Source organism: Molossus molossus, unplaced genomic scaffold (genome assembly GCF_014108415.1).
Source record: "Molossus molossus isolate mMolMol1 unplaced genomic scaffold, mMolMol1.p scaffold_m16_p_16, whole genome shotgun sequence".
NCBI classification, from domain to species: Eukaryota; Metazoa; Chordata; class Mammalia; order Chiroptera; family Molossidae; genus Molossus; species Molossus molossus.
In genome coordinates this window covers 64,200,043-64,225,366 of record NW_023425351.1, presented here as the reverse complement: position 1 = coordinate 64,225,366, position 25,324 = coordinate 64,200,043, and the positions used below count along the sequence as shown (strand labels likewise).

General features: G+C 51.8%; 1 protein-coding gene across 2 annotated transcripts in view; it reads right to left on the bottom strand.

Moving 5' to 3' along the window:
• Window positions 1-14,115: 14,115 nt before the first annotated feature.
• NSMCE2 (NSE2 (MMS21) homolog, SMC5-SMC6 complex SUMO ligase) overlaps window positions 14,116-25,324 on the bottom strand; it is a 212,930-nt gene continuing 201,721 nt past the window's right edge. For both annotated transcript variants that reach the window (XM_036264122.1, XM_036264123.1), the window contains exons 5-7: window positions 21,762-21,862; window positions 21,257-21,363; window positions 14,116-14,452 (exon numbers count right to left, since the gene is read on the bottom strand). In XM_036264122.1, coding sequence (XP_036120015.1) covers window positions 14,335-14,452; window positions 21,257-21,363; window positions 21,762-21,862 — 326 coding nt within the window. In that variant the 3' untranslated portion in view covers window positions 14,116-14,334. The remainder of the gene's footprint in view (window positions 14,453-21,256; window positions 21,364-21,761; window positions 21,863-25,324) is intronic.

The following is a 25,324-nucleotide window of genomic DNA, read 5'->3' as shown; positions in this document are numbered from 1 at the left end:
ATGAGGAAGGCTGTCTTCCCTCCACCCACATGATCATCCAACTTCTGGAAGAAAGAGGAACCGGCCGGGCCCCATCCTGTGCAGCCCGAAGGGCTCAACTTCACCTGCCACCTGGGGGAGTGGTCACCATGCGGGGGAGGGGAGCCCGGCGGGGGGCATTCCCTGCTTCCTGTGCCTCCAGCAGCCTCGGGCGCAGCGCCAGTGTGTGGGTGCAGCCTGGTCCCGCTCTGGAGGAGCCCTGTGGGGTGCTGTGATGGGGGAACCCAGCGCCGGCCCAGTGCAGACTGCAGGGTGGAGGCTGAGTGCAGGACAGGATGGCGGAGCTGAGAGCGAAGGAGGAGGAGGAGCTGGCCGGAGCCGAGGGTGCAGGGAGGAGCCAGGCCCAGGGATCAGCACCTGCAAAGGCTGTAGGCAGGCGGGGCCTCCGAGCTGTGGGGGGAGGACCGGCTGTCTGGCCCCGAGGTCCAGCAATGGGGAAAGTGGTGGGGACAGAGCAGACAGAGCGAGCAGGGCCCGAGAGGCGACAGCAGGTGCTAGGCCAAGCCAGGGCCTGCAGGAAGAGCCGGAGACCCAGGAGTGAGCGGAGGAAGCTAGGGGCTGACACCAAGGCCCTGTGGGGAGAGTCCAGAACAATGCCCAGCCTCCCCCAACCCCAGTGGGAATGGAGGCCCAGCGCCAGCAGTGGTGGCACTGGGGGGCTCCCTCGCTGGCACGGCCTCCCCAACACCCGCATGGCTGGGGCTTCCTCGCCCCTTTCTGGAGTTTGTCTAATGGTACGTTCAACGGCGGCCCCCCCTTTGCAACGTCTACACTGTCCTCCGGCCTGGCTGTGGTTTCCCCTTGGCCCTGGTCACTGCCACACCCTAGCCCCGTGCTCACCTGCCTGCTGTTGTCCCTCTCCCCTCACTTGTCCCCTGTGCACTGCCGTCCCCTGCGCTAGGTGCTGGGCACGTCGCGGATGCTCGCTGAGGACTGATGGAAGGAAGCTGCCGCCGGAGGACCGACGGAGCTCTGTGTGCCGGGCTCTGCCTTCCCGCTCCACATCTGCTCCTCACCACGACCCCATCTCACAGGTGAGCAAATGAGGCCGAGGGACATAAAGACACTGGCCCCAAATGCACATCTCGTCGACGGCAGAGCTGGGTTCTCTCGGGAAAACCGCTTCAGCGTCGGCAAGCTCCACGGCAGCTAAGGGCAGGCGCTTCCCCAGCCCTCCCCACCGGTGCACCTGCACCTGTTTCGGAAAACAACTCCAACAACAGCCCGGGTCGGTTCGGAGGACAGACCTGCAGATGCGCAGTGGCGGCGTGTGCTGAGGTGCTGGCATAACCGTCCACCGCACCGGTGGGCGCGAGCTGGCCGGCAGCCTCCGGCAAGGGCGTGCCTTCCCCACAGCCTGGCTGGCCCGGCGGCCCGGGAGGCTGCTCACGCCTCGCTTCGACGCGTTTCCCCTGGGTGCCCAGCGTCCAGGAGGCCGCTTTCGGGGGAAGTGACAGGGAACGCGTCCTTTCTCCCGAGGAGCCCACTCACCGCCCCTGCCACGTCCAGGTTCCTTATTCGTGCTGTGACTACACGACATGGGCGGGGAGCAGGACCCTGACTGAGGCCTTGTCTCACCTCACCTCCCAACCCCTGCTTTTGGGGGTCCTTTCACCTCAGGGAGGGGGTTCCAGGGCTAAGCGCTCAGAGACCTGCTGGTTCATCATGAGCCGCAGGTGCAGGTGCGGCTCCCACGCTCCCTGCACCGCCCGAGCCGAGCGGCCTGCGGGCTTCCTGGGGAGGGAAGGGTGTGCGAAGGGCTGGCTTTCAGGTCCCGGACCCCACCCAGGGCACTTGGAAGGTGTGGGAATTTTATTGAACTCCTTAATGCAGCTTCTTTCTACTTTCTGTGGTTGAACTCTCCCTGGGTCTTTTCGCTAACCATTCTGGCTCCCCGCCCCTCTCTCTGTAAACCCGAGTCTCCTTCCTTGTTGTCTTGGATACTATCTGTTAGGCAGTTTATGCTGGACAGTAAGTGCACATGGACCTGGCATGGACTGGGCGCCTCTGCGCGCACGAGTCCCGGCGTGAGCCTGGGTTCCCATCTGCCGGGCCTCCTGTCTCCTGCCCTCACTGGTCCCTGGGAGACTATGTATCCTGTTCACTGCCAAGTCAAGTCTCCCTGGTGCAGCCAGTCCTTTTGGATCACAGGCTCTCTCCCGCCTCTCGTCTCTTTTTTTTTTTTTGGTACGTGCCCCTAGCAGGAACCGAACCCGGGACTCTCTGGTCTGCAGGCCGACGCTCCAACCGCTGAGCCAAACCAGTCAGGGCTCCTCTCGTCTCTTGAAGGACTAGTCTGCCACATTCACCTGCTCGCACAGTTCAACTCTATAATCATCTCTGAAAAGGACTATATGTATCTCAAAGACGTGAATACATATTTTAGAAAAATTATCCCACCTCTGCCCACGGCCCAGGTAGCCCATCGTGAGTGCAGCAGGTACATGGCCGTGGTTCATGCTCAGGGACCAGGTGCATGTTATTATCTACTGCAACTGCCTTGGAAGAAGAGGAACAGGATCTGAAGTGAACCGGGCTCACCAAGCATCTAGGCTCTGCCCGTTGGCGCTCAATTCCTCCTCCGGGCCACGTCCCACGGGTCCTGTACAGCCCCAGGAGGCTTGCGGATCGAGGCTAACAGCTCCTTGTCATAGGTGAGGTCACTGAGGCACAGATGAGTCACCACAGGTCACTCACAGAGCTAGTAAGAAAGAGAGTGAAATTGGAACTTGGGTCTTCTGACATACCCAGCCGTTCTGGGAAAAATGCTGAAGGACACTCCAGTTCCCTAAAGCGTAGCCCCCGAGTGCCCAGCTCTGCAGAGCTGAGGTTAGCTAAAAACATGTTGCAATCCCTCAGGGCTCGCTGGACAGCTGGTTCTCGGCCGTGCCTTGTGTGCCCTCGGCGGCAGCCCTTTTCACGCCGCGGTTCAGTGTCCACGTGGGCGAATAACAACAATCAGCCAGCTGTCGCCTCACCTCCAGTTCCATTCAGTGTGGGCTGGTCTCCCCTGCAGGCATTCAAGTCACCCCTGGCATGTGGTCAGATGCAGGTATCGCCTCAAAGGCAAACACAGGCCCACAGGCAACATCGATCGGCAGAACCCAGGGCCCCAGGAGCTGGCCCCTGTGAAGCTCCCGCGGCCGGCAGGGATGTCACCTGGCTCCGGTGGGACATGCCGGCAGCTCGCGGTCACTCGGGGAGAGCTGGGAATGCCTGGCTGAGCCCCGTGGGTGTGAACCAGCACAGGCAGCCCCGGAGGCCCAGCAAGCCATGTTCCCCAGCTTACACTTCTCCTGTGAAACTCAGATTCGTGGGTCAGCACACCCCCGCTACTGGGCCTGTCCTTTCTGCCATTCCCGCTGAAACCCCGACCGCAGGGGGTGGGCGGGTAAGCCTGGATGATTAATAGCCAGCGCTTCATGCTGGTGTCAACCCCCTCTCAAGGGACTTCTTTATTTCAGTGCTGGGTGTGTGGAGGGAGGTTCTCAGGGAACCAGGGCCGTGTGGGAAGGCTGTGGGCACTGGCCCAGACCCTCACCCTGCTCTGTGTGTTTCCCAAAGGGCCACCCAGGGTGACTGTAGGGGCTTCAAGGCAGTGATTTCTTTTAAGAGTTACATATTTACTTTAATATGTTTTAAAATATACTTAGCACATCATGCCCTGGCCAGTTAGGCTCAGCAGTTGGAGCATCGGCCTGCGGACCAGAGAGTCCCGGTTCGGTTCCTGCTAAGGGCAACGACCTCGGTTGCAGTTTGTCCCCGTCCCCAGTTGGGGTCGTGTGGGTGGCAGCCACTTGATGTGTCCCTCTCACATCGATGTTTCTCTCTCTCCTCCTCCTCCCTCTCCCCCTCCCACTCTATCTGAAGATAAATACAAAAAAAAAAGTCCTCAGGTAAGGATAAATAAAAAAATAAATAAATGAAATAAAACATACTTAGCACATCAAACCAGCAGTTTCATATATATACACACACACACACACACACATATATATATATATTTGTTATTGTTTTTAATCCTCACCCGAGGATATTTTTCCCATTCATTTTTACACAGCATGGAAGGGAGGAAGGGAAGTAGGGAGGGAAGAAGGGGGGAAGAGGGAGAGAGATAAACATCAATGTGAGAGAGACACATCAATTGCTTGCCTCCCACACATGCCCCAACTGGGACTGGGTATTGAACCTGCAACCCAGGACATGACCTTGATCGAGAGTCGACCTGTGACCTTTGGTCTGCAGGCCGATGCTCTCACTGCTGGTCCACACTGGCCAGAGCAAGGGGGAGGGCTGTTTTGTTTCATGTGAAACTTTACCATATTTGGGGGCCCAGGGGACAGAGATGAACAGATGCCGCCACGCGGGGCAGTTAGACACCGTCCGCAGTAAAGGCTAAACGGACAGGAACGGAGGGCATGGTGAGTAGAACAGGGGTGAGGTGGGTCATCAGGCTTTCAACTTATCAGAATATTTGGGGTTTCTTTGTTGGTTTTAAAGATGTACAACTTTCAGAATTTACCTATGGTCTTTTTTTTAAAAAGATTTTTTTTTTTAGGAGAGAGGAAGGGAGAAACATTGAAGTGAGAGCAAAACGTCACCTGGCTGCCCCCTGCACGCCTCCTAGCGGGGATCGAGTCCACAGATGGACCGGCAACCTTTGGGTGCACTGGACGACACCCAGCCCAGGAGCCACACCAGCCAGGGCTTTCGAGCTTTTGACATAAGGGTGTGATATTTCGAAACTGTACCTCTAGTGCTTCTGCTGCTCTGTTCGGCTTTTGTAACCCAACGTTAATTCTTTGGGCTTTTCCGACCTGCCAGGTGCAGAGTCACACATGGGGTGTGCATCGCAATCAGCTGGTAAACTTGTTAACATGCAGACCCTGGGGCCTGCGCCCCGGATTCTGATGCAGTGGGTCCCGAGTGGGGCCCGGGCGTACGCTCTTCAGATCTTCTGACACAGGTGACCCTGGACCTCACTTTGAGAAACTCAGTGTAAACGTAGGATTCAGATGTGATTTCACCCACACCCCCCAGCCAAGGGAGGGAGTCGGGACACCCACCATAAGTCACAAGGTGCAGTAGAACAGCAGGAGATGAGGTGCGAGGGAGCTGTCATCACCGCCACCAAACCCGGGGTCTCCATCTTGGTCCCCTGATCCAGAAGGTTCCACACTTTTCCTGTATTATATTCCAACCACCTTGGAATTATTTATTCATAGTGTTACTCCTACTCTAGCAGACTTGTCTTGGATATTGGAAATCAGGTGCTGGAAGCAAGAACGGGGATCTTTTGAAGTACAATGAGGTGCTGCCTCCCAAGATCCCGCCTTCCACAGCTGCCTTTTGGAGGAAGTTAGAGGTGAGAGGCTGTGAGGCTAAGGCAGGGCCAAGGGCATATCTGGTCCCCAGCCCACTGCCTCTCCCGGTGCCCATGGTACGGGTTCACCTTGATGAAAGTAGACCCAAGGGTTAGAAGAACCTGGGGACTCCCTCTGAGGGGATCAGAACCACCAAGTCTGGTGTTTCTGCAAGGAATTCATACACTTACGCTATGGTCTGGCTCAGGACTTGATCAGCCTTCACTAAGAAGTCCTTTCCTGTTAAGCCACAGATGTCACAGGGGGATATGCTTGGGGGGGGGGGGGTGTCTGGTGACCTCCGCTGTGCCCTGGACTCTGGGGTGGTCCAGCAAAGTGTTGCACCCCCTTTCAGAATAATGCCATTCAAAACTAAGATTACAAAGGGAACCAATCATAGTGAATTACAGTTACTGAAACATTTTGAAAAATGAATTTATGATCTGGTAGGTTTAACACAGTAAATAAGATCTGGCAGCAGTACCGTATCTTATTTCTTTAAAGGTATTTTCATTCTCCTGTTCGTTTCCTTTGGGGATTCCAGACACACGTGTGGCCAGGCTGCTTGCTGGCGTCCCACGTCTCACCCACGCTCCACACGGCTCACCCACGCTCCACACGGCTCACCCACGCTCCACACGGCTCCCCCACGCTCCACACGGCTCCCCACGCTCCCCACGGCTCCCCACGCTCCACACGGCTCACCCACGCTCCACACGGCTCCCCACGCTCCACACGGCTCCCCACGCTCCCCACGGCTCACCCACGCTCCACACGGCTCCCCACGCTCCACACGGCTCACCCACGCTCCACACGGCTCACCCACGCTCCACACGGCTCCCCACGCTCCACACGGCTCACCCACGCTCCACACGGCTCACCCACGCTCCACACGGCTCACCCACGCTCCACACGGCTCCCCACGCTCCACACGGCTCACCCACGCTCCACACGGCTCACCCACGCTCCACACGGCTCACCCACGCTCCACACGGCTCACCCACGCTCCACACGGCTCACCCATGCTCCACACGGCTCCCCACGGCTCACCCATGCTCCACACGGCTCACCCACGCTCCACACGGCTCACCCACGCTCCACACGGCTCACCCACGCTCCACACGGCTCACCCATGCTCCACCTACCATATTCTCTGTGTTTCTCTCTCTCTCTTTTGTGGTACCCCTTTTCTGCTTGTGTTTCTAATTGGATAGTTTCAATTGCTATGTCTTCAACTTCACAATCTTTTCTACAGCAGTGTCTAATCTGTTGTTAACCCCACCCAATGTATTTTTCATTGCAAATATACTTTTTATTCCAAGGAATAGAATTTTAATAAAGAGACAAACAAAAATTATTTTGAGTCATTTCTGTATTTTCCATATTCCTCCATAACATAATATGCTTTTTTGAACACATGGAGTATATTTTAATAGGCGTTTTAATGTCCTTTTCTAGTAGTTCCATACCAGCGTCTTTTCTGAGTCTACTTCTATTGAATAATTTCTGTCCTCATTATAGATCATATTTTTCCATTTCTTTCCATGCTTGGAACTTTTGAACTTGATACCAGACATTCCAAATATGACATTGTTGGATGCTGAATTTCTATCTCTTTTTGAGTATTCTTTTAAATATTTTTGAGGCTTATTCTGGGACACAATTAATGAGACAGTTTACTCTTTTTAATCAGAGGTCAGCGAATTACAGCTCAGGGGTCAAATCTGGCTCCCTATCTTTGTACGGCTCATGAGCTAACATGTTTTCCCATTTTTATTTATTTCTTGATTTGTTATTTTGATTTTTCAATTGTTTTCAAGAATAGATGATAGCTTTTAATGCCACCAGGAAGCACATAATGTCTGCCTGTGTCTTTTTTTTTTAATCCTCACCCAAGGACATTTTCCCATTTTTGTTCAGATAGAGTAGGAGGGAGAGAGAGGAAGAGAGAGAAACATCGACGTGAAAGGGACACATCAAGTGGCTGCCACCCACACAACCCTACCAGGGCCGGGGACAAACTGCAACCGAGGTACGTGCCCTTAGCAGGAACCAAACCCAGGTCTCTCTGGACCACAGGCGGGCGCTCTAACTGCTGAGCCAAACCGGCCAGGGCTGCCTGTGTCTTTTTTAAAATTAAATTAAATTTTTTATCTTTATTGTTGAAAGTATTACAGATGGTTTTCATGGTTTTAAATGACTGAAAAAAATCAAAAGAATACTATTTTGTGGCACGTGAAGATTAACTTGAAGTTTCAGTGTCTGTCAATAAAGTTTTATTGGTGCACATGCTGTCCATGCTGTTTTCCTGCTCCTAGGGCAGAGCTGAGTGGTTGCGACAGCGACCACGTTGTCCTGTGAGGCTGGGAATGTTTCCCGTCTGGCCCTTCACACGAACTCTGCCAGCCCTTGCTTCTGAGGCGCTTCCTTCAGTAACTGCTCCGTCTGGCTGATGGGGAAGGAACATTTCGGGGCCTGTGTGACTTCCAGTGTTTGTTCCCGCTGATCCTCCGGAGGTTCTTTCCCGGCCTCAGGTAGTTTCCTGAGACAGGAGCTGACGATGACTCAGCCGAGACTCCAGGGGGACCCTCTGCGCGGCTCCAGCGCTGTGTGGGCTGCTCTCTCCTTTCCAGATTCTAGCTGCTTGGCCCCCCCGACTCTTCAGCTTCGACTTAGACGGACCGATGTCCCCCCTCCGTGGTGACCTGGGCACTCTCCAGGCCGTAGGCACGGGCTGTCATCCAATGCACTATTTCATGTATGTTGTCTGGATTTTCAATTGCTAAAGGTGAGACGGCAAATCCAAGTTCTGTTAGTTCCTTGTTGCCAGAAGCGAACTAAGTACTGTCTTTTAAAGGAAGACGACGTGTCTGTACGGAAACAGGGATGCACATGTAAATACCCTTTCTTCCCCTCGGGAAGACGTCTCCGGTACCGCTGATCCCGCTGCAGTTCGCTGCCTACATTCGAAACAGCAGGAAAGGCCAAGGTCCCGCCGGAGATCAGTCAGCGCAGAGATGTCATTCTCCCCGCACTAGTTCGCAGACCTGACTCTCACCCCCAGTCCTGGGGGGTGGCCTGGGAGGAGCCTCGTGCTAAGATGCCAACAGTAGTGTTTCCTGCTGAGCATCAGAGGACCTTCCGCTGGCTCTCTGGCAGTGTCAGCTGCCTCGCCGCCTTTTCCTCAGAGTCCCATGTTTTGTTTAAAACAGAAACATCGGTTTTTTCCTCTGTGGGCAAAAACATCCCAATTCCTTTCAACATCGCATCTCTGTTTCATCATCCTCTGCCTTGTTTTTACATTTCTCTGGACGAAGCTGAACTGCGGTGACCGTAACCAGCCTGAAAACTCAGCCTGGGCCCCACACGGAGCCGATGGCCGGCCTCCCCGACTCCGAACGACAGCTCTTCCCGTCCGGCACACACAGCGTCTGACTTCTTTCTTAACAGCACTGCACTTCTGGTTTAGATTCTGTTTATGACAAAGGACGGTCCTTGAGTTGCTTCCTTTCATAATTATAGCTTGCTTTTCCTTTTTGTTTTTGTTTGCGAACCAGTTTTGTATTTGTTCATAGAAAATTCCCACTAAATGTCTCTTTCTGTGGTTATAAATGTTTATGATCTTGTTTTAAACTGGGGTCACTCTGCCATCCATTGGATAATTCCCGGGTCATTTTTAGGGACCAAATTTCATCTTTCCCAGCAGCGGGGTGAACAGAGGAAAGAATCGGCTGGGTTTTCACTCCTTCATACTTAAAATACAATAAAAGTAGCTAACAGAACCATTGATTACTGCTAGTAATCACTGCAGAGAAATGGAATATACAACTGGGAGATAAAGAAATAGAAATGAATAAAATTAAGTCTGCTATTGTTACCAGTCACTAATCTTATCCTTTCATTAACCTTAACTTTTTTTCCATAGTAATTGCTTCTTTTAATCTTGAGTTTCTTGAGGCTTGAATAGAATTCTTATCTCAGTCTAATCTTTGCGATTAAGATTTGAAGACTCTTCTTAGAATATTGATAGAGATTTGGTTGCCAGTTGAATCTGGGCACCAAGAGGCCTTAGAGCTCTTTCTAAATGACTGGGGCAGCTCCCCCTCCCTCAGCTCCTTCATTTGTATCATTCATAGACCATCAAATTCACCTGTTTCAAGAGGTGGATTCAATGACTTTTAATAAACCCAGGGTGTTGTAACCTTCACCACAATCCAGTTTCAGAATATTTCCTTCACCCCAAAGCGACCCCTTGTGCAGGTTACACCCCATCTCGCTTCCTGCCCCAGGCCACCACCCATTGACTCCATCCCCACAGCTTTGTCTTTTCTGGACATTTCATACAAGGACACAATGTTCAACCACGTCACAGCATATATCGATAAGTGCCTCGCTCCTTTTCAGTGCCGAATAGTATTCCACTGTGTGACCCACCACTTTCGCTTATCCATTAACCAGCTGGACATACAGTCTCCACTTTTTTGCTATTATAAATCATGCTACTTAAAAACATTCATACATAAGTCTGTGTGTGAACGTAGGTTTTCACTTCTCTTGGGTATATACCTAGGAGTGGAATTGCTGGGTTGTGGTAAATTTGTTTAACTTTTTTTTTTTAAAGCCAAACTTTTCCAAGTGGCTGCACCAATGGGCACTCCCCAAGCAATGCGAGTTCCTGCCCCCCTCCATTTTCATGGGCTTTCTTTCAGAACAGTTACTCCTCCAAAAAGTTTGATACAAGCTAGAAGGCAGATTTCCAAAACGTAACGAATTTCCAATACTGCTTAATAACTCACCCTCATGATTTACCCCCATCTCCCAATCAAAAGGTTTCACAGACTTTATAACATGCTTTGAAACGTGTTACCCGATTTACTGAAACATAATTTGTTTACTCAATATTTTATTGCTTTTCTTTTCTCTCTCTCTCTCTCTCCTTTTTTTTTTTTTTTTTTGGTTAACCCTTACCTGAGGACATTTTTCCATTGATTTTTAGAGAGGGTGGAAGGGAGGGGGTGTGAGGGGGGTAAGAGAGAGAGAGAGAGAGAGAGAGGGATATAGATGTGAGAGACACACATCAACTGGTTGCCTCCTACACGGCCCTCACTGGGCTGGGAATCGAACCTTCACCTGAGGTACGTGCCCTTGACTGGCAATCGAACCCGAGACCCTTCAGTCTTCAGGCCAAGGCTCCAACCGCGGACACACCGGCCAGGGCTGTATCTCTCTTCTTGGTGTTACTATCCCTTACACATGGCACTCATAAAACCTGAGGGATTTATATTTCTACATATCTGTCTGCCCTTACTAGACAAGAACCCTTCAGAGGGGAGATTTTTATATCCAAAAAGACCAGCACAAAACATGGCATAAAGTGGGCCTTAGAAAGTATTTGTTGAATAAATAGTTGAAGATGCAATGTACACGTTTGGTTCAAGTATATACTGATTTCCATGTCAGCCTGCTTTCTTCCGAAGGGCTACATACTTCCCCAAGGTCCTATTCACTGAACATATGACCTGGAGTTTTAGGGTGTAAAGAAACCATGGGGAGAAGTCCAAATCTTGGAGGAAACAGGAAAAACCCAAGGCCTGAAGCAGTGAACTGGCTTGCCCAAGGTCATTAACGTGTGCTGGTTGGAGCACGGAGGGTTAGCACCCGCCGGAGGAACCGTCAATCAGACAGGAGGTGAACTGGAGTGCTGGGGACTGGGGAGTGCTGGGGAGGTGGGAACGGGGCTGGTCTGTGCTAGAATCCGGAGTGCTGGCCTGACCTCATTCCGTAGAAAGGAAGGTTTTTGAGTAGGATGTGAAATTCTAGCAGAGGAACCTGGGAGGGGGAAGGCGAGAGGCCAGGGACCAGCTGGAAGGCTGGTGAACAGTCGAAGTGGAAAGCCAGGAGGCAGGGCCTGGACTTGGAGGGGTGCTTGCAGAGGGAACTGGGGAGAGAGAAGCGCTGGGCTGTGCTAACTGCATGACTGACTGCAAGCCTGGAAATGGTCTCAGTAACAGAAGTGGGGGAGATGGGACAGAGAGCAGGGTGGCTGGGCAGTGGTGGCCTCTAGGATCCTGGGGCAAAGAGCCGGGTGGGTCAGAGCGCTCGCTCAGTACTGACTGTCCGCTCTGGAACGGGCTCCACCACACACCAGCGAGGGACCTTGGGGAAGGACTCGACGACCCTGAGCCTCAGTTTCCTCATCTGTAAAATGGGCCAGTGACCCTACCTTCTAGGGTTGTAGGAAGGATTCACTTAGGTGACACATGCCAGGCACTCAGACCCGAGTTGGCTGTGCAGCCAGCAACCAGCCCACGGTGGCCGCTGCTCCTCAGTCCTGCAGCTTCTCCCCCAACACCGGTCGGGAAGGGTGCGGCTGGGCGCAGCGTCCACCGCCAGCGTCGCCCCAAGCTGGCCACTCCACGTTGGAGCGTCTGTGTCAGGCGAGAAAGAAATTATCTCATCTTTGGGAGTTCGTGGTAATGTTTTAAACTTACCCACTTGGAAGTTTCTTAAAGGAACTAGCACATAAAAAATGCCATGCTCACACAACTGTCCAAGTCTTCAGTCATATCTGAAAACCTGGTTTAGCTCCAGTGTCTAGTGTGGTTTTCAAATGTCACTCACGGGGCCTTGGGTAATCTCAGCGGGCTCTGGGGCTGCCCGGGAGGAAGGGGCAGCAACGCCTCCCCTGTCTTGACTAGAAAGACTCCCCTCAGTTGTCTTATATTACTGCATTTCTCAGTAAGATAAGTATGATTTCACTTGAAGAAAAGGTTTCACTTTTGGGGAAAACTCCTGTAACAGAAATTGAACATATATGCCAGATTGGCAGTGACAACCAAATATCTGCATCTTTAAAGATGGAAAAAATTTTTCTATGAAACTTCACATTCTCTGATTGGCTAGACAAATATGCAAATCACAGTTTCTGCAGCTGGAAGACATGGCAGAGATAGCAGCTCACAGGAGGCACAGTGCCTCTTCCGCGGCGGACGGGGTCATTTTGCATTTTTCTGACTGATACTGGTATCTACACCAATATCTTGCAATCTCTTTGGAGAGGATTGGGAAGAATGCAACTTGAACCTTGGGCGAGCATTTCTGGCCTCGATCTCTTCAGGAAACAAAGTATTTTACAGAAGAACCACATTCCACGAAAAGTATGTTTGTTCTGGCTTACACATCATCGTTTCCTCAGGAAGTCTGATTCAGATAAAGTATCTTACGAGATTCAAAATCACTTAGTTTGTAGCAACTGAATGCCATACTACTTTCTAAATTCCATGAAAATGTTTTCCAAATTAATTCTGCCATTTTCAGACTAGGCTTTTCAACGGAAATATATGCTATTTCATGGCCGTCACTGCCTTTAAGATGTCAAATCCAGTTATTCCTGCATTTTGATGAATATGTTTTGCATGCACGCGCACACACACACACACACACACACACACGTGTGTGTTTATTTACAGAAGGCTGTTTTTATTGTGGACTTTAAATGTGTTTTAAGATTCCACAGAAATCAACAGGGAGGAGAACATGGGATTAAGTACACAGCCTCTGACACCAGACAACTTAACTTCCCATCCCAGCTCAGCCACTTCCTAACTCTGTGAATTCCCGTGGGTTACCTCACTTCTCTGTGCCTCGTTTTACTTACCTGGAAAGTGGGAATAGAAACTGTAGCACTCTCATCAGGTGATCACAGAAATTATATACATGTCATTTGGAATAGCACCTGGTACACAGTGAGTGGTCAACAGATGTTAGCCATCATGAGCTGTTCTTGGTTTCCCAGTGTGGTCAGGATGCGCACTCAGTTTCATTGATTTTTATCTTTCTTTCTTTCTAAATTTTTTTTCCCGTTATTGATTTTAGAGAGAGAGGAAGGGAGAGGGAGAGGGAGATAGAAACATTGATGAGAGAGAACACTGATTGGCCGCCTCCTGCATGCCCCCACTGGGGATTGGGCCCACAACCTGGGCACATGCCCCAACCAGGAATCGAACTGGCGACCTCTTGGTGCATGGGTCGACGCTCAACCACTGAGCCACACCAGCTAGGCTTATTGATTTTTCTAGTTGGTGAAAGGTTGCTATGGAGACTATTAATAGATTAGCACAATTAAAATATAATCTTCACATAATTAGAATATAATCAAGGATACTCAATTTAAAGACCCGCTGGTCCTAAGCCCACGGACTTTTGGGGCCAAAGGGGCATTCGGAATAACCGGCTCAACACCTTCAGATCATGGCTGAAAACCCCTGAAGAGCTGCCACGCAAGCTGGAGGACAGTCAGGACGTGGGGCTTCCCACGGACCACACTCAGACCCTGGGGGTTGCAGCAAAGCTCGCATGGGGGCGACAGCTACCACGGTGCACTGACGAGCCTGCTGCGGGGCAGCCCGCGTCCCCTGCGGCCCGAGTGCAAAGAAAAGATTTCCATATTTGCACCTGCCAACCTACAAAGTCAGTCTTGGCTGGTCAGTGCTGGCTTTGCTTGGTCACCTCGCGCTACTGCTTAGTGTACTGATGGAAAGTGCTTGCAACTGGGGTGCTTCCACGTCAAATATCCTGTGCAAGACATGGTTTCGTTAACACTACAATAAAAAGTCTGAAGTAGGAGAGAGAAAGGCCTGCCCCCCGCCCCCCCCCCCCCCGCCTGCACCATCAGAACAGCTTGCACCTCGGGCAGTGCACAGACAGGACACACTGTAGATAATCAAAGTTTTATTTAAATTATAAAATACTTAAAAATAAACAATATAATTCCCATGACTTGTTATTGTAACATAGAAAATGCTTTCAGTTACACTTAAAACCTTCAAGTTTCACCCCGAAAGCGTAGCTGCAGTCCCAGTGCCGGACGAGCATGCCTCACAGGTGGCTGGGGCAGGAGGTAGGCTGCGGACTCCCTGGGCAGGTGGCTTTCCTACTCGGACTGGCGCTGTCTCTTCTTGTTGTGGCTCTCGATCGCCCTTCTGAGTGCTTCGTCCTGGATGAGGTCACACATTCTCACATCCGTGTGGCTGCAGCCAATTTTAGGGCAACTGGGAAGGGTTAGAAAATGACGTCAGGCCACTCGACTTGAATACCTTCTGCATAAACTTCTCTCCCACACAAGCACTTAAATGAGGACATTTTACCAAAAAGAGGCCTGTTTCAACATCAGGCGTGGTTCGCACTCATTCACGTCTGCATGGATGCCCGCCTCGCCAGGCCCCACCCCAGGCTGGGGGCACGGGCCGTGCCCACTACCCCGCACTCGCGTCCCGGGGGACACAGGTCACTAAGCCAGCACCTAAGGCGGACGGGAAGTTCGGTTAAGGCAGAGAGAGGGCGGCCGAGGCTGCCCTGCAGAGGTCAGGCCTCGCGAGGACTTCTCTAGAACAGGGGCCGAGTGCGGCCCAGGAGGCAGCAGCTTGGTGGCCGGAGAAAGAGCAAGGTTAGCAAGAGGGAGGGCGCTCGGAGAGGACGAGGCCGGGGGCTGAGTGGACTTTGTTTTGATTTGAATATGAAGACAAACAGTGCAGGGTCCGAACGAGGGAGGGCTGGGACCCGGGTGGCATTTAGGAAACACGGCCTGGCTGCCGAGGGGACGCAGGGGCGGCAGGGGCCCTGAAGCAGCCCCGGAGCGGGCGGGCGGGCGGCCTGGCTGAGGGTGGGAGCAGGAGCGTCAGGACAGAAGGGAAAGTAGACCCTCTGGGGCTGCTCGATGGGTCAAAGCGAAAGGAGAAGAGTTACACCCGAGTTTGGCCGGAGCTGGCGGGCGATGGGTGGCACCCTCATCTCCGAGGGCACAACTGAAAACCAGGCTGGGAAGGACTCAGGAGTCCCCACGGGTGTGTGTTCCCTCTGAGATGCTCACCAGCACTCCCAGGGGAGAGACCAAGGGCCACTGGGGGCTTCGGCTGTGGCCGAAGTCTGCGTGTGACTCATCCCCATGGGGGAGCTACACCCAGGGCTCTGTTTAGATGTGGTCTCCTCCGCAGGCGTGGGTTGGAGGGTCACCTGACTTCTTCTCAACATGAGCCAGACTTTGTAAAGCGCCCAATGTTTGGAGTCAAGCTGACCGAGGTCTGAGTTCTGTCTCCAGCGCCTACTCACTTTGCCTTTCTGAGCCTCTGTTGCCTTGGTTTAAAATGGGGGGAGAATCCCTATTTTGCGGGGCTGCAGGCAACGCCCCGCTCAGTATCACTGGTCCCTTCCTGATATCCTCTATCGTTTGTTCCTTCACCACCATTCTCCTAGCACAGGTGAGAGCTGATGATCTCTGCGCCTCCACACACCCAGCACATGAATGCACACTTCCACGCGCTCTCCGGTCCTTCGCTGCGACTGGTCCTGTGCTAGGTCCTGCGCACCCAAGAGTGAAATGCAAATATAGGTTCCTGCTCACATGCAGCTCCGGTCTATTGATCTGAGACAACCTTTCAAACAGCACAGGCAGAGTAAGAGCAAAAATAGCACATATGAGACAAAAGACATAACCCAGAGGGGAAGACGGCTGACCCTGGGGGCTCTCATCTGTCCACCAGCAGGAAGCCCACAGTCCAACCTGCGGGAGAGACTCCGGCCTTGATCGCCGGGTCAAGGCGACTTTGGAGCAGCGGGCACCAGTCACTGTAATGAACTACATGCTTGTTAGCAGTATGTGTTTTTGAAACACTGAGCTGTGCCCCAGACGGTCAGGCACATGTGTTAACTGTGATTCCAGAGGCGCCCGTAGGAAAGAGCATCAGGGTGCTGAGGGCCAGGAAGGCCTCATCCTGACGTGGTTTGGGCTGGAAGGACGGGAGTGCCCAAGCGAGGTCTTCCACCAGTTCAAACTCCGGTCCACTGAGTGAACGATTTCTTCGAGGAGAGTAAATGCTGCGAATGTGAAGAGGGTATGGACACGTTCCTGACTTCGGAAAAGGTACTTTCCACCACTCCGGCTCCTGTGACAGGGTAATGCCGCGGGAAGGTGGTCGGGATGATCTGGGTGGGCCGAGCCTCACTCACTACGTCTCAGCCCGCCGAGCGGCCACCCTGCCTGCGGGCCGGGCCGTGGCCTGTCCCTCCGCAGAACGAAGGCTGGACACCGTGGCCAGACAGTGAATAAGCGGTGGACAGGGAAGTGGAGAGTGAGGTGGGGAGACTTCCTGATGACGTCAGCGGTTTCAGTTGGTAAATGAGAGCATTCTGAGCACGTCTGCAGGGATTAACCACACACAGCTGCAGAGCAGAGCGGCCGGGCACATTCGTCGAGGGGGTTGGAGTCAAACAAAGACGTCTCAGCCCACTTACGGGATACACTCTGGCGACAGAAGCATTAACCAAAAGCCCTCCCAAGGGGAGCCAGAGACCTGTTGACACAAACTCAGGCTCCAGAGTGAAGAGACCTGGGCTCACGCCTCCTGGCTGTGACACTCTGGGCAAGTGACTTAATTCCTGTGCCTCAGTTTCTTCCTCTGGAAAGATGAAGGCAGGGCGAAGGGTTTTGTGAGAAGTAGGTAGGATGACATGTGACGAGGGTCAAGGCACTCACTCAGGTGCTACAACACCCGAATCCTGCTCTGGTCCGTGGCTCTGCACCCAACGTGTGTGGAGAAGAGCCAGCCCCAGGACAACGCTGGGGCCCTGTGGACATGGTGCCACGGGGCCTGGGGGAGGGGCACTCTGTCCAGCAAGAATGAGGGTTCAGGGAAGGCTTCCTGGAGGAGGGGATGATGTAGGAGCTGGGGAGAACCTGGCTTCTCACCCCATTTCAAGTAAACAAACACAAGTTTTAAGTTACAAAGGCCAAGATGCGGCCACAGGGCCATGACACTGAATCGGCACCCCCCTGGAGGGAAAGGCGCCATCGCGTTAATCCCCACAGCATCTGGTGAGCAAGCTGGGCGTGGCCGCCCCTGATCTCAGGCTCCCAGCTCTCGTCACTGCCCTGCAGGAGTCAGACTGCAGGCCTCGAAGGAGAGGCTGGGTGCTGGGCTCAGGTCACTGCCGGGGCGGGGCACCCCATCGCAGCAGCGGCGAAGCATGGGAGTGTCCGTGGGACAGAGGGAACCAGGTCTTAGGGGTCCAGGAGGCTGTGGGAAACCTTGGCCTCAGCATCAGCTCAGAAGTACAAGACGGTGAGTCTTCTGAGCTCCTGCATCTGGGTCCCAAGAAGTCTATAAGGTTCAACCCAGCTCTAGAAAGTTCTAGAAAGGTCTACAGACCCCTTAGGAAATCTGAGTGGATGGATTCCTATCAGACCTAAACACAGACAGTGACTGTACCCTGCGTCCTCTGAGTCTAAAAGGTGTCACTAAGGAGCGAGGTAGTGATAGCAGAGCTAACGGGCTGAGCCCAATGACCAGGCTGCTACTTATTTAAGCTCTGTTGTCCACAAAGAGCTTCCTCCTGACTGGTTCGCTCTCCACTGCCAGGAAGTCTGCCGGTCCGAGCGAGGCTGGAATGCCCCACCGTTCCTTTAATCCTGAATTCCACGAGATGCTGTTATTGCCCGCTCACACCTGAGGGGAGGAGACTGCGCGGGTACAGCCTAAAACGGGCCGCACGGGCCGTGCTGGGTTCTGCTCCTCAGCGACTCATCCTGCTCAACTTCCCTCTGCAGGCTCTTCCAGGCGACTTCACTGAACACAGCCAGGCTCTCACCCAAGAGGGAAAGAAACGACGGTGGAAAACTGGAAACACCAGTTTTAATATATTAATACCTTATTAATATAAAAATCATAAGACAGCTTTATTGGTAAGATAAAAAATAGCCTGACTATTAAGAGAGGTATTTCAGGAAATCATTCTAACTACTGTATTTAGTTAGGGCCAAAGTCTCACCAGTTTTATTCTGGCTCCAACCAGGGGAGAGAGGTCTCGCCAGAGACTGACACAGGGACCGTGGAAGGTGGTCAGCCCCAGAAGCCGGAGTACCTGGAACTGCAGTCTGACGAACACAGAGGACAATCCAGGAGGGGGCACGGAGACTTCTCAAATGGCATGTGGCAGACACTGTCACACAGGGAGCCAGAGCTGCTCCTCACGCGCCGTGCGTCACGGAAACGTCCCAGCCTGGGCTCCATGGGAACCTCAGACAGGGTGCGCAGAGGCCCTGAATCCCAACCTGCTGCCAAGTGCCCCTTGTCTTCCAGACTCCGCCCAGGCCCCCCACGGCTCCCATGATGCTCGGCTCTAGTCTCTCGTCCTCTTTCCTGCCGATGTCTTAGACCACGTCCGTCACTGGGTCTTCCTCCCGACTGCCCATTCGTCAACGAGGGTCCACCTCGGGCCCCGGGTCAGGTGCCGAGGGCAGCATGGGGAGCAGACAGAGCCGAGCCCAGGCCCTGTCCTTGCTGGCTCTCAGGTGATGGTCACATCTGGTCCAGAGCTGCGTCTGTGCCGGCAGATAAGTGCAGAGAACCTCACACGCAGCACCTCGAGCTCAGAGCTCTCTCTCATGCACCTCCAGGCTGTCTTGCGGCGACCTCCAACTTAAGATGGCCTAGGTGTGTTCCTCCCTCGCCCTCTCTGTTGGCTAACAACACTCCATCCTTCCAGACACCCGTTTGTAGACGTCAGTCCTCCTTCTCTTCTTCTCTTCAACGTCCAGCTACCAAAGTCTGACAGTTTCTCCTCAATCACTCTCATCTTCATTCCCTTCTCATCCCTGACTCCTGCCTCAGTCCAAGCTCCCGTTATACGTAACTCAACACACTGCACAAGCATCTTAGCGGACACTGCTCCTCGTGCTTTCTGAATCCATCCTGTGAACTGCTACAGGAGTAACTCCTGAGCTCCAGGCTGGTCCACCGGACTCCCTCACAATAATGTACTCTCGTGCCTACAGCATGATGGTGGTAAAAATGATGACAATGACGAAGGTGGGACAATGTGCACTGAGTCTTACCATGTGCCAGGTATTTTAAACACTTTATGTCTATCTTATTCAAATTGCCAACACAGCAACGAGGCAATTATAATCATTTGTATCAATTTATAGGTGAGAAAACTAACAACATCATGACATGTAACACCCTCGATAATGAACCTTTCCACCACTCCCCTATTGATATTGTCCATCATCCTTCTTGTCTCCCTCCAACATACAACCCCGGAACCATACCCACTATCCACCAAGTGATCAGGCTCTGCGTAGGTGAGCATCTTGGCAAAAAAGATTCTTCTGTACCATTCTCTGAAATCTTTCTCATTTTCCAAGGCCCAGGAAAAATATTACCTTCTCTGTACATCTCCCAGATCTTCCCACTTGGACTTAATTGTTATTATTAAGCTTTGAGAATCTGAAGGGTTTTCAAAAAAATCTGAAACCAAGTTATAGAAGGGTAAGAAAATTTTTTCCCCCTAATGTCAAGAGTTAACAAGTGCTTCCAAATATCATGCACAGTTCAAAAAAGACCAAGGACACGAGAAAGTCCAAGCGTGCAGTGAAGAAGATCCACACGATGTGAAGCCTGCTCTGAGAGTTGTGGGAGTGCCCCCCCCCCGGGACTGAGAAACAGGCTTTGTATCGGTGGCCCCTTTGCAAATCTGACTCCAGGAGAACGTCACACACTTGAAGAAGAGCTGTGCAACAGAACTCTCTGTGAGCTCCTATTCTTAGCAGTTACGTTAACAAAAATTAACATTTTGCTTTTGAGAGAAAGAAGTTAGTAGAAAAGAAAGGCAGAAAAGTTCAGGGACACAGAAAATGATATTCCCGAGGTGAAATGGGAGTTCATTAGGAAAATGGGACATTGCAACGGTAAGCTGGGAACTCGAAACAGGGAAGAGTGTACTCAAGCCCGGCAGGTGTGGCTCAGTGGTTGAGCGTCCTCCCATGCACTGAGAGGTCACTGGTTTGATTCTGGGTCAAGGTACCTGCCCAGGTTTGGGGTTTGATCCCCAGTAGGGGGCGTGTAGGAGGCAGCTGATCAATGTTTCTCTCTCACACTGATGTTTCTCTCTCTCCCTCCAAAAAAAAATCAATAAAGACATATTTAAGAATAATATGCTCAAAGTGTCTCCATTTTGTAGCCAGTAGGCTGTTCTTCTAGAATAAACAGGGTAAATTACTTGACTGAATGACCATCAAGATATATGTAGTCTTAAATACCCTATCTGGGTCCACGCCCGATGAGGAGTGGCAGGGAATTCCAATTCCAGGTCTGGACCAGCAATTTCTGGGCCATGGAAAAGCAAAGCACACATCAAAGGACCGTTATCAGTCCGCTGAGAGCTGGTCACACCTGCCTTTCCATTCCTTGTGATAATTCCACATCTGTGATAAGAGCATAATACCTAGAAAAGTCAGTCCAGCCAGCTCAGGGCTCTGTGTCATTACAGGAACACAACCATGTCCTCCTCGGTCATGGGGTGGGGGGGTAGGGTGGGGTGCATTTGAGAAGGGGGTAGAAATAGCCACATAAAAGATTCTGCTAACATTCCAAATTGAAAAAAAATAACAATTTCTCATTGATCAATTAACCATGAATTTACTTAAACCTTTGGGAAAGTTACTGACGTAACTGAAGATAGGGAAGATTTTCCATCTTTCTCCTAGAATAACAGTTCTCCTTTAATTTCTTTTCAGGCTATAGCACAAATTCATAAAGATTCCTGTTATCTAATGATGACAATTCAATACAATTCCTTTCCCTCCTACTTTAAAAAGGTGTGGTTGAAATTCCTTCGGCTTCTCCCCGAGGAGATTAACTTTTCCCTCATGTACTGTTTTTCCAGAAAGCTGTTTACACTATTTGGGAGGTGCATGCACTTTAGGGGAGACGCTGAAGGGCCTTTTCCTCTCACAGGGACACACACCTCTGTCTGCCTCGCCCTAGGAAGGCTCCGTTTCCCGTCCTGGACCAACTCACCAGGCCTTTTTCTTCCGTCTGTGCTTGGACTCAATCATTCGAACAATGGCTTCCTCTTCGTAGGTGTGGCCACACACTTTATTTTTCACTGGCTTCTTCATTTCCAACTGCAATCAAGGAAACATTAGGCTTTCAGGAATGCCAATGGTCAACTTCCAGTAACTTCTCCAAGTCACCAATGACTCGGTGCTGTTTTTTCCTAGTGTGGGCTTTCTCTGTTTAACCTCCCACGCTCAGGGCTTTGAATACTATTAGGACAGAAGAAACAGCAGGGAGACCACGGATAGCACTGCCACTTGGCTGCGGGCCAGGGATTTATTCCTAAATGGGCATAATTGATGGAATCCTCTTCCAGCCCAAAGACCTCCCACGTTTTTACCCTTTGACCCTCATCACTTCTCCTTCCCGCCTCCTTAACCCGGACATGAAATCAATCAGAAAGCGAACAGGCCCCTTTGCCTCCTGGAGCGAATTGTTTTCCCTTTCAGGGGAGGGGCGGCAGTACCTGTGTAATGGGGCAGATGAAGTTGGTTTGACTCTGGGTCACAATCATGTCTTCGTCAAGTCCTTCTGTGCCATCAGCCTCTCTGTCTGCCTGAAGACCATCTAGAGGGAAAGAGGGGAGTGGCTGAGCCTCCTGGGCTGACTCCAAGGGCAGGGGGCACGGAAGGAAGGAGGGAACAGCTGCTGGGGCGAGCTGGCGCTAGCCCCTGTGCTAGGCACTTGGCTGTGCATTAGCCCTTCTGCTCTTGAAAGAATCCCGCCTCAGAGCACAGCGAAATCACTTTTTCCAAGTTAGAGGAGACTACTCTGTGAAGGAGTCCCGTCCGGTGATCGAGAGGGTGGCTTTGGTGTCAGAAGGACCTGGTTACCTCTCACTTCCAGCTGAGACCTTGGGCCGGCAAGGTCTCTTTTTAAAGCTCTACTTTACAGCTTTGTTGCAATAAGAAGAAGAGATGAAGAAGGTCATGTGCTTTGCACAGCTCCAAGCACGAGGAAAACATTCAATAAACAGTAAGGACTGTTAGGCAGTGTGGGGGTTCTCTAACATTTTGATCTAACAACCTTTTGATTCTGTTATATATTATTGAGGACTCCAAAGCACCTTTTATTTATTTTTTTAATCCTCACCTGAGGATATTTTTCCATTACTTTTTAGATAGAGTGGGGGGGGAGTGTGGGGGAGAGAGAAAAAGAACATCAATTGGCTGCCTCCCATACAACCCTGACTGGGGCTGGGGATCAAAGCTGCAACCCAGGTACATGCCCGTGACCAGGAATCAAACCCACGACCCTTCGTTCTGAGGGCCTAGGCTCTAATCGCTGAGCCAAACCGGCCAGGGCCAAAGCACTTTTTAAATGTGGGCTATAGCTATCAATATTACCATGTTAGACATTAAGACTGAGGAGTTTTCAAAATGTATGAATCCACTTAAAAATAACTCCATTACATGTTAACATAAATGTCATTAAAAAGATTAAAAGCAGTAATATTTTCCAGAACAAAAATAAGTTCGTGATAAGAGGGGCAATGTTTTATATTTCTGAGAGTATCTTTAGTGTTTGGCTTAATAGAAGATGGAGTCCGCCATCTGTGTATGCATCCAATCTGCTGCGATATCATGTCATGTCTGGAAGAAGTCACTTATGAAAAAGTAAGAGTGAGGAAAAGTCAAATCACAGCTTTAGTGTTATTATGAAGATGGTTTGACCTCATGGGTACCCTGAAAGGCTCTCAGGGAACCCTAGGGGTTCCTGGCTCACACTTTGAGAACCACTGAGAGTGACTGGCAGGACAGCTTGAATCTAGTAGCGTCTTTGATTCCGAAGCCTATACTCTCGTCATTCCATCACCCTTGGCCCCACTGCGGGGAAGCGGGCGGCAGGTGACGTCTGATGGGGTAACGAGAGTGAGGGTCACAGGAAAGCTCTCCTTTCTGGGAAAGGCCGGCATCGTTTTGCACAGACACCAAAGATCAATGGCTTTCAGCTGCTGATGGTGCAATCTTCCTCCTTCCTCCCTCCCCCACTTCCCTTCCTTACTCGTCTTTCTTCTCTTCCTTCTTTCATTTTGGCAAAATAATATGGTCACTGAAAACTGCTTTGCTTTTAATGTGAGAGAAACCGTGTCTCGGGTTCAGATGGTTCTGTGCATCATTGGGGTCCTAGGACTGGTGACCCTGGCCTTCCCCCTTAGCCAGCTGGAGATCTATCTACACAAGTACAACTGGGGGCAGGAAAAGGGCCACAGAGCATTTGTCCAAGGTCACGCAGGGATTCTGCCCCCAGCGACTGATTTTTGTAGAGGTTCCGCGTGTTCAATCAGCCAGCAGCAGCGGCAGCCAGGGCGCTGTCTTTCCGAGAGCAATGTCCCTCCGAGCAGCTCTCACGGTGCCGAGGCAGAGACGGCCCGGAGCCCAGGCCTCCCAGGCCGGGCACTGTAACCCCCGGCCCTTTCGGCTCGGCACCTGAGCCTCCCAGCTTTTCAAGGGCCTAGAAAGATGTCTGCAGCCTGGAAAACCATTAATTGGCTTCAAACAGGACAACGACAAAACTGAATTCACAAATGTTAAAGGTCAACCAAATGTAATGTTAGGTTAACTTTGTTAACTGTTGACCTGGCCATCAAACACCTTTCATCAGGAAGCAATGTGGAGGCTGCGTTTAGGTTTTTAACTTGGTAATTCCCAAGTATGTTAGGATAATTGCTGATAAATAGATAGCCAATTATAAGTTAAACCAGTTATTTGTAGCCAACCTATCTCCAAAGCAAAACTGTAAAAATAGCCCGGCCGGTGTGGCTCAGTGGCTGAGCGTCGACCCATGCACCAAGAGGTCGCCGGTTCGATTCCTGGTCAGGGCACACGCCCAGGTTGTGGGCCTGATCCCCAATGGGGGGCATGCAGGAGGCGGCCAGTCCATGTTCTCTCTCATCGATGTTTCTATCTCTTTCTCCCTCTCTCTCTCAAATAATAAAGAAAAAAAAATTAAAAAAATATTTTTTTTTAAATCCTGGAAAAATATTTTCAAAAAATTCCATCAGTAATAAATGATGCTTAATGTGGAGGGTCCACGTTTCCGTACGTTTGTCAGGATGCGCGGTGGGGGCCCTGGGATAACCGGCCTGGGGCCTGGGAAGGGTCTGTGCTGCCCAGGACCTGCCTTTGGGGCTCACGCACCAGGGTCAGACTCTTCAGAGAGGCTTCACCCCCCAGCGCGCCCTCACCATGGCTCAGGAAGGGGCCAGGCAAGGAGGAAGAGTCAACGGGCAGAACAGCAGGTGCCCCTGCTCGACTTCCCAAGGTCGCCCACTTCTGAGTGTGTCTCAGTCAAAGCAAGGGCGCCTGTGCGTCAGCTCTCACAGGGCTGTGCCCAAGCGGCCAAGTCTCTGACGCTTGTTACACGGCGGGACTCACCGGACCGTCTGTCGGATGAATGACAGAGTTCAGCCAGCGTGCGAGACTGGGTTTGTTTTCCACGGTTGATTGAAAACATTTAAAGGCAGAGGAAGCAAGAAAGCACAAGTCGAATGCACTGCGACCCCGCGGGCCGGCGGGGGCGGGGGCTGGCACTGCAGGCGGCTGTCGCCAGCAGCGCCAGGGAAGCAGGTCTGACACCGCCGCCCGGGAAGGACCCAAGGGCGAGCAAGAGCCCACAGACGGGCTCGGGACAGGGCTCCACAGCTGCGCTTGTCTCCAGGCGGAGCCCCGCCCGGAAGCTGTGTTGACAGAGCGACGTTAGCGGGGGATGCTGGGTGCTAGCGAAAGGTAGCATGTGCCAATAAATGCCACTGCGTGAATGTCGCTGCCCCAAAGACAACACTGTTTGAGAAGCCTGGTGAAAGGAAACTGGAGGGAAAAGCGCAGATCCAGTCATGCAGGAGTCAGCCGTCGTATGCTCCACGCTCTCGGCCTGGTTAATCTGAATACTAAAACCAGGGTGTTGGCTCTGGGGGGCCCCCTCCCGCCCCCAAGTTGTATTTTATTAACACTAATGGCTCGAGTTCACTGAATGCTACATAGCAGCCACTGTGCCAAGCACGTTATTTACACGATTTCATTTAATCCT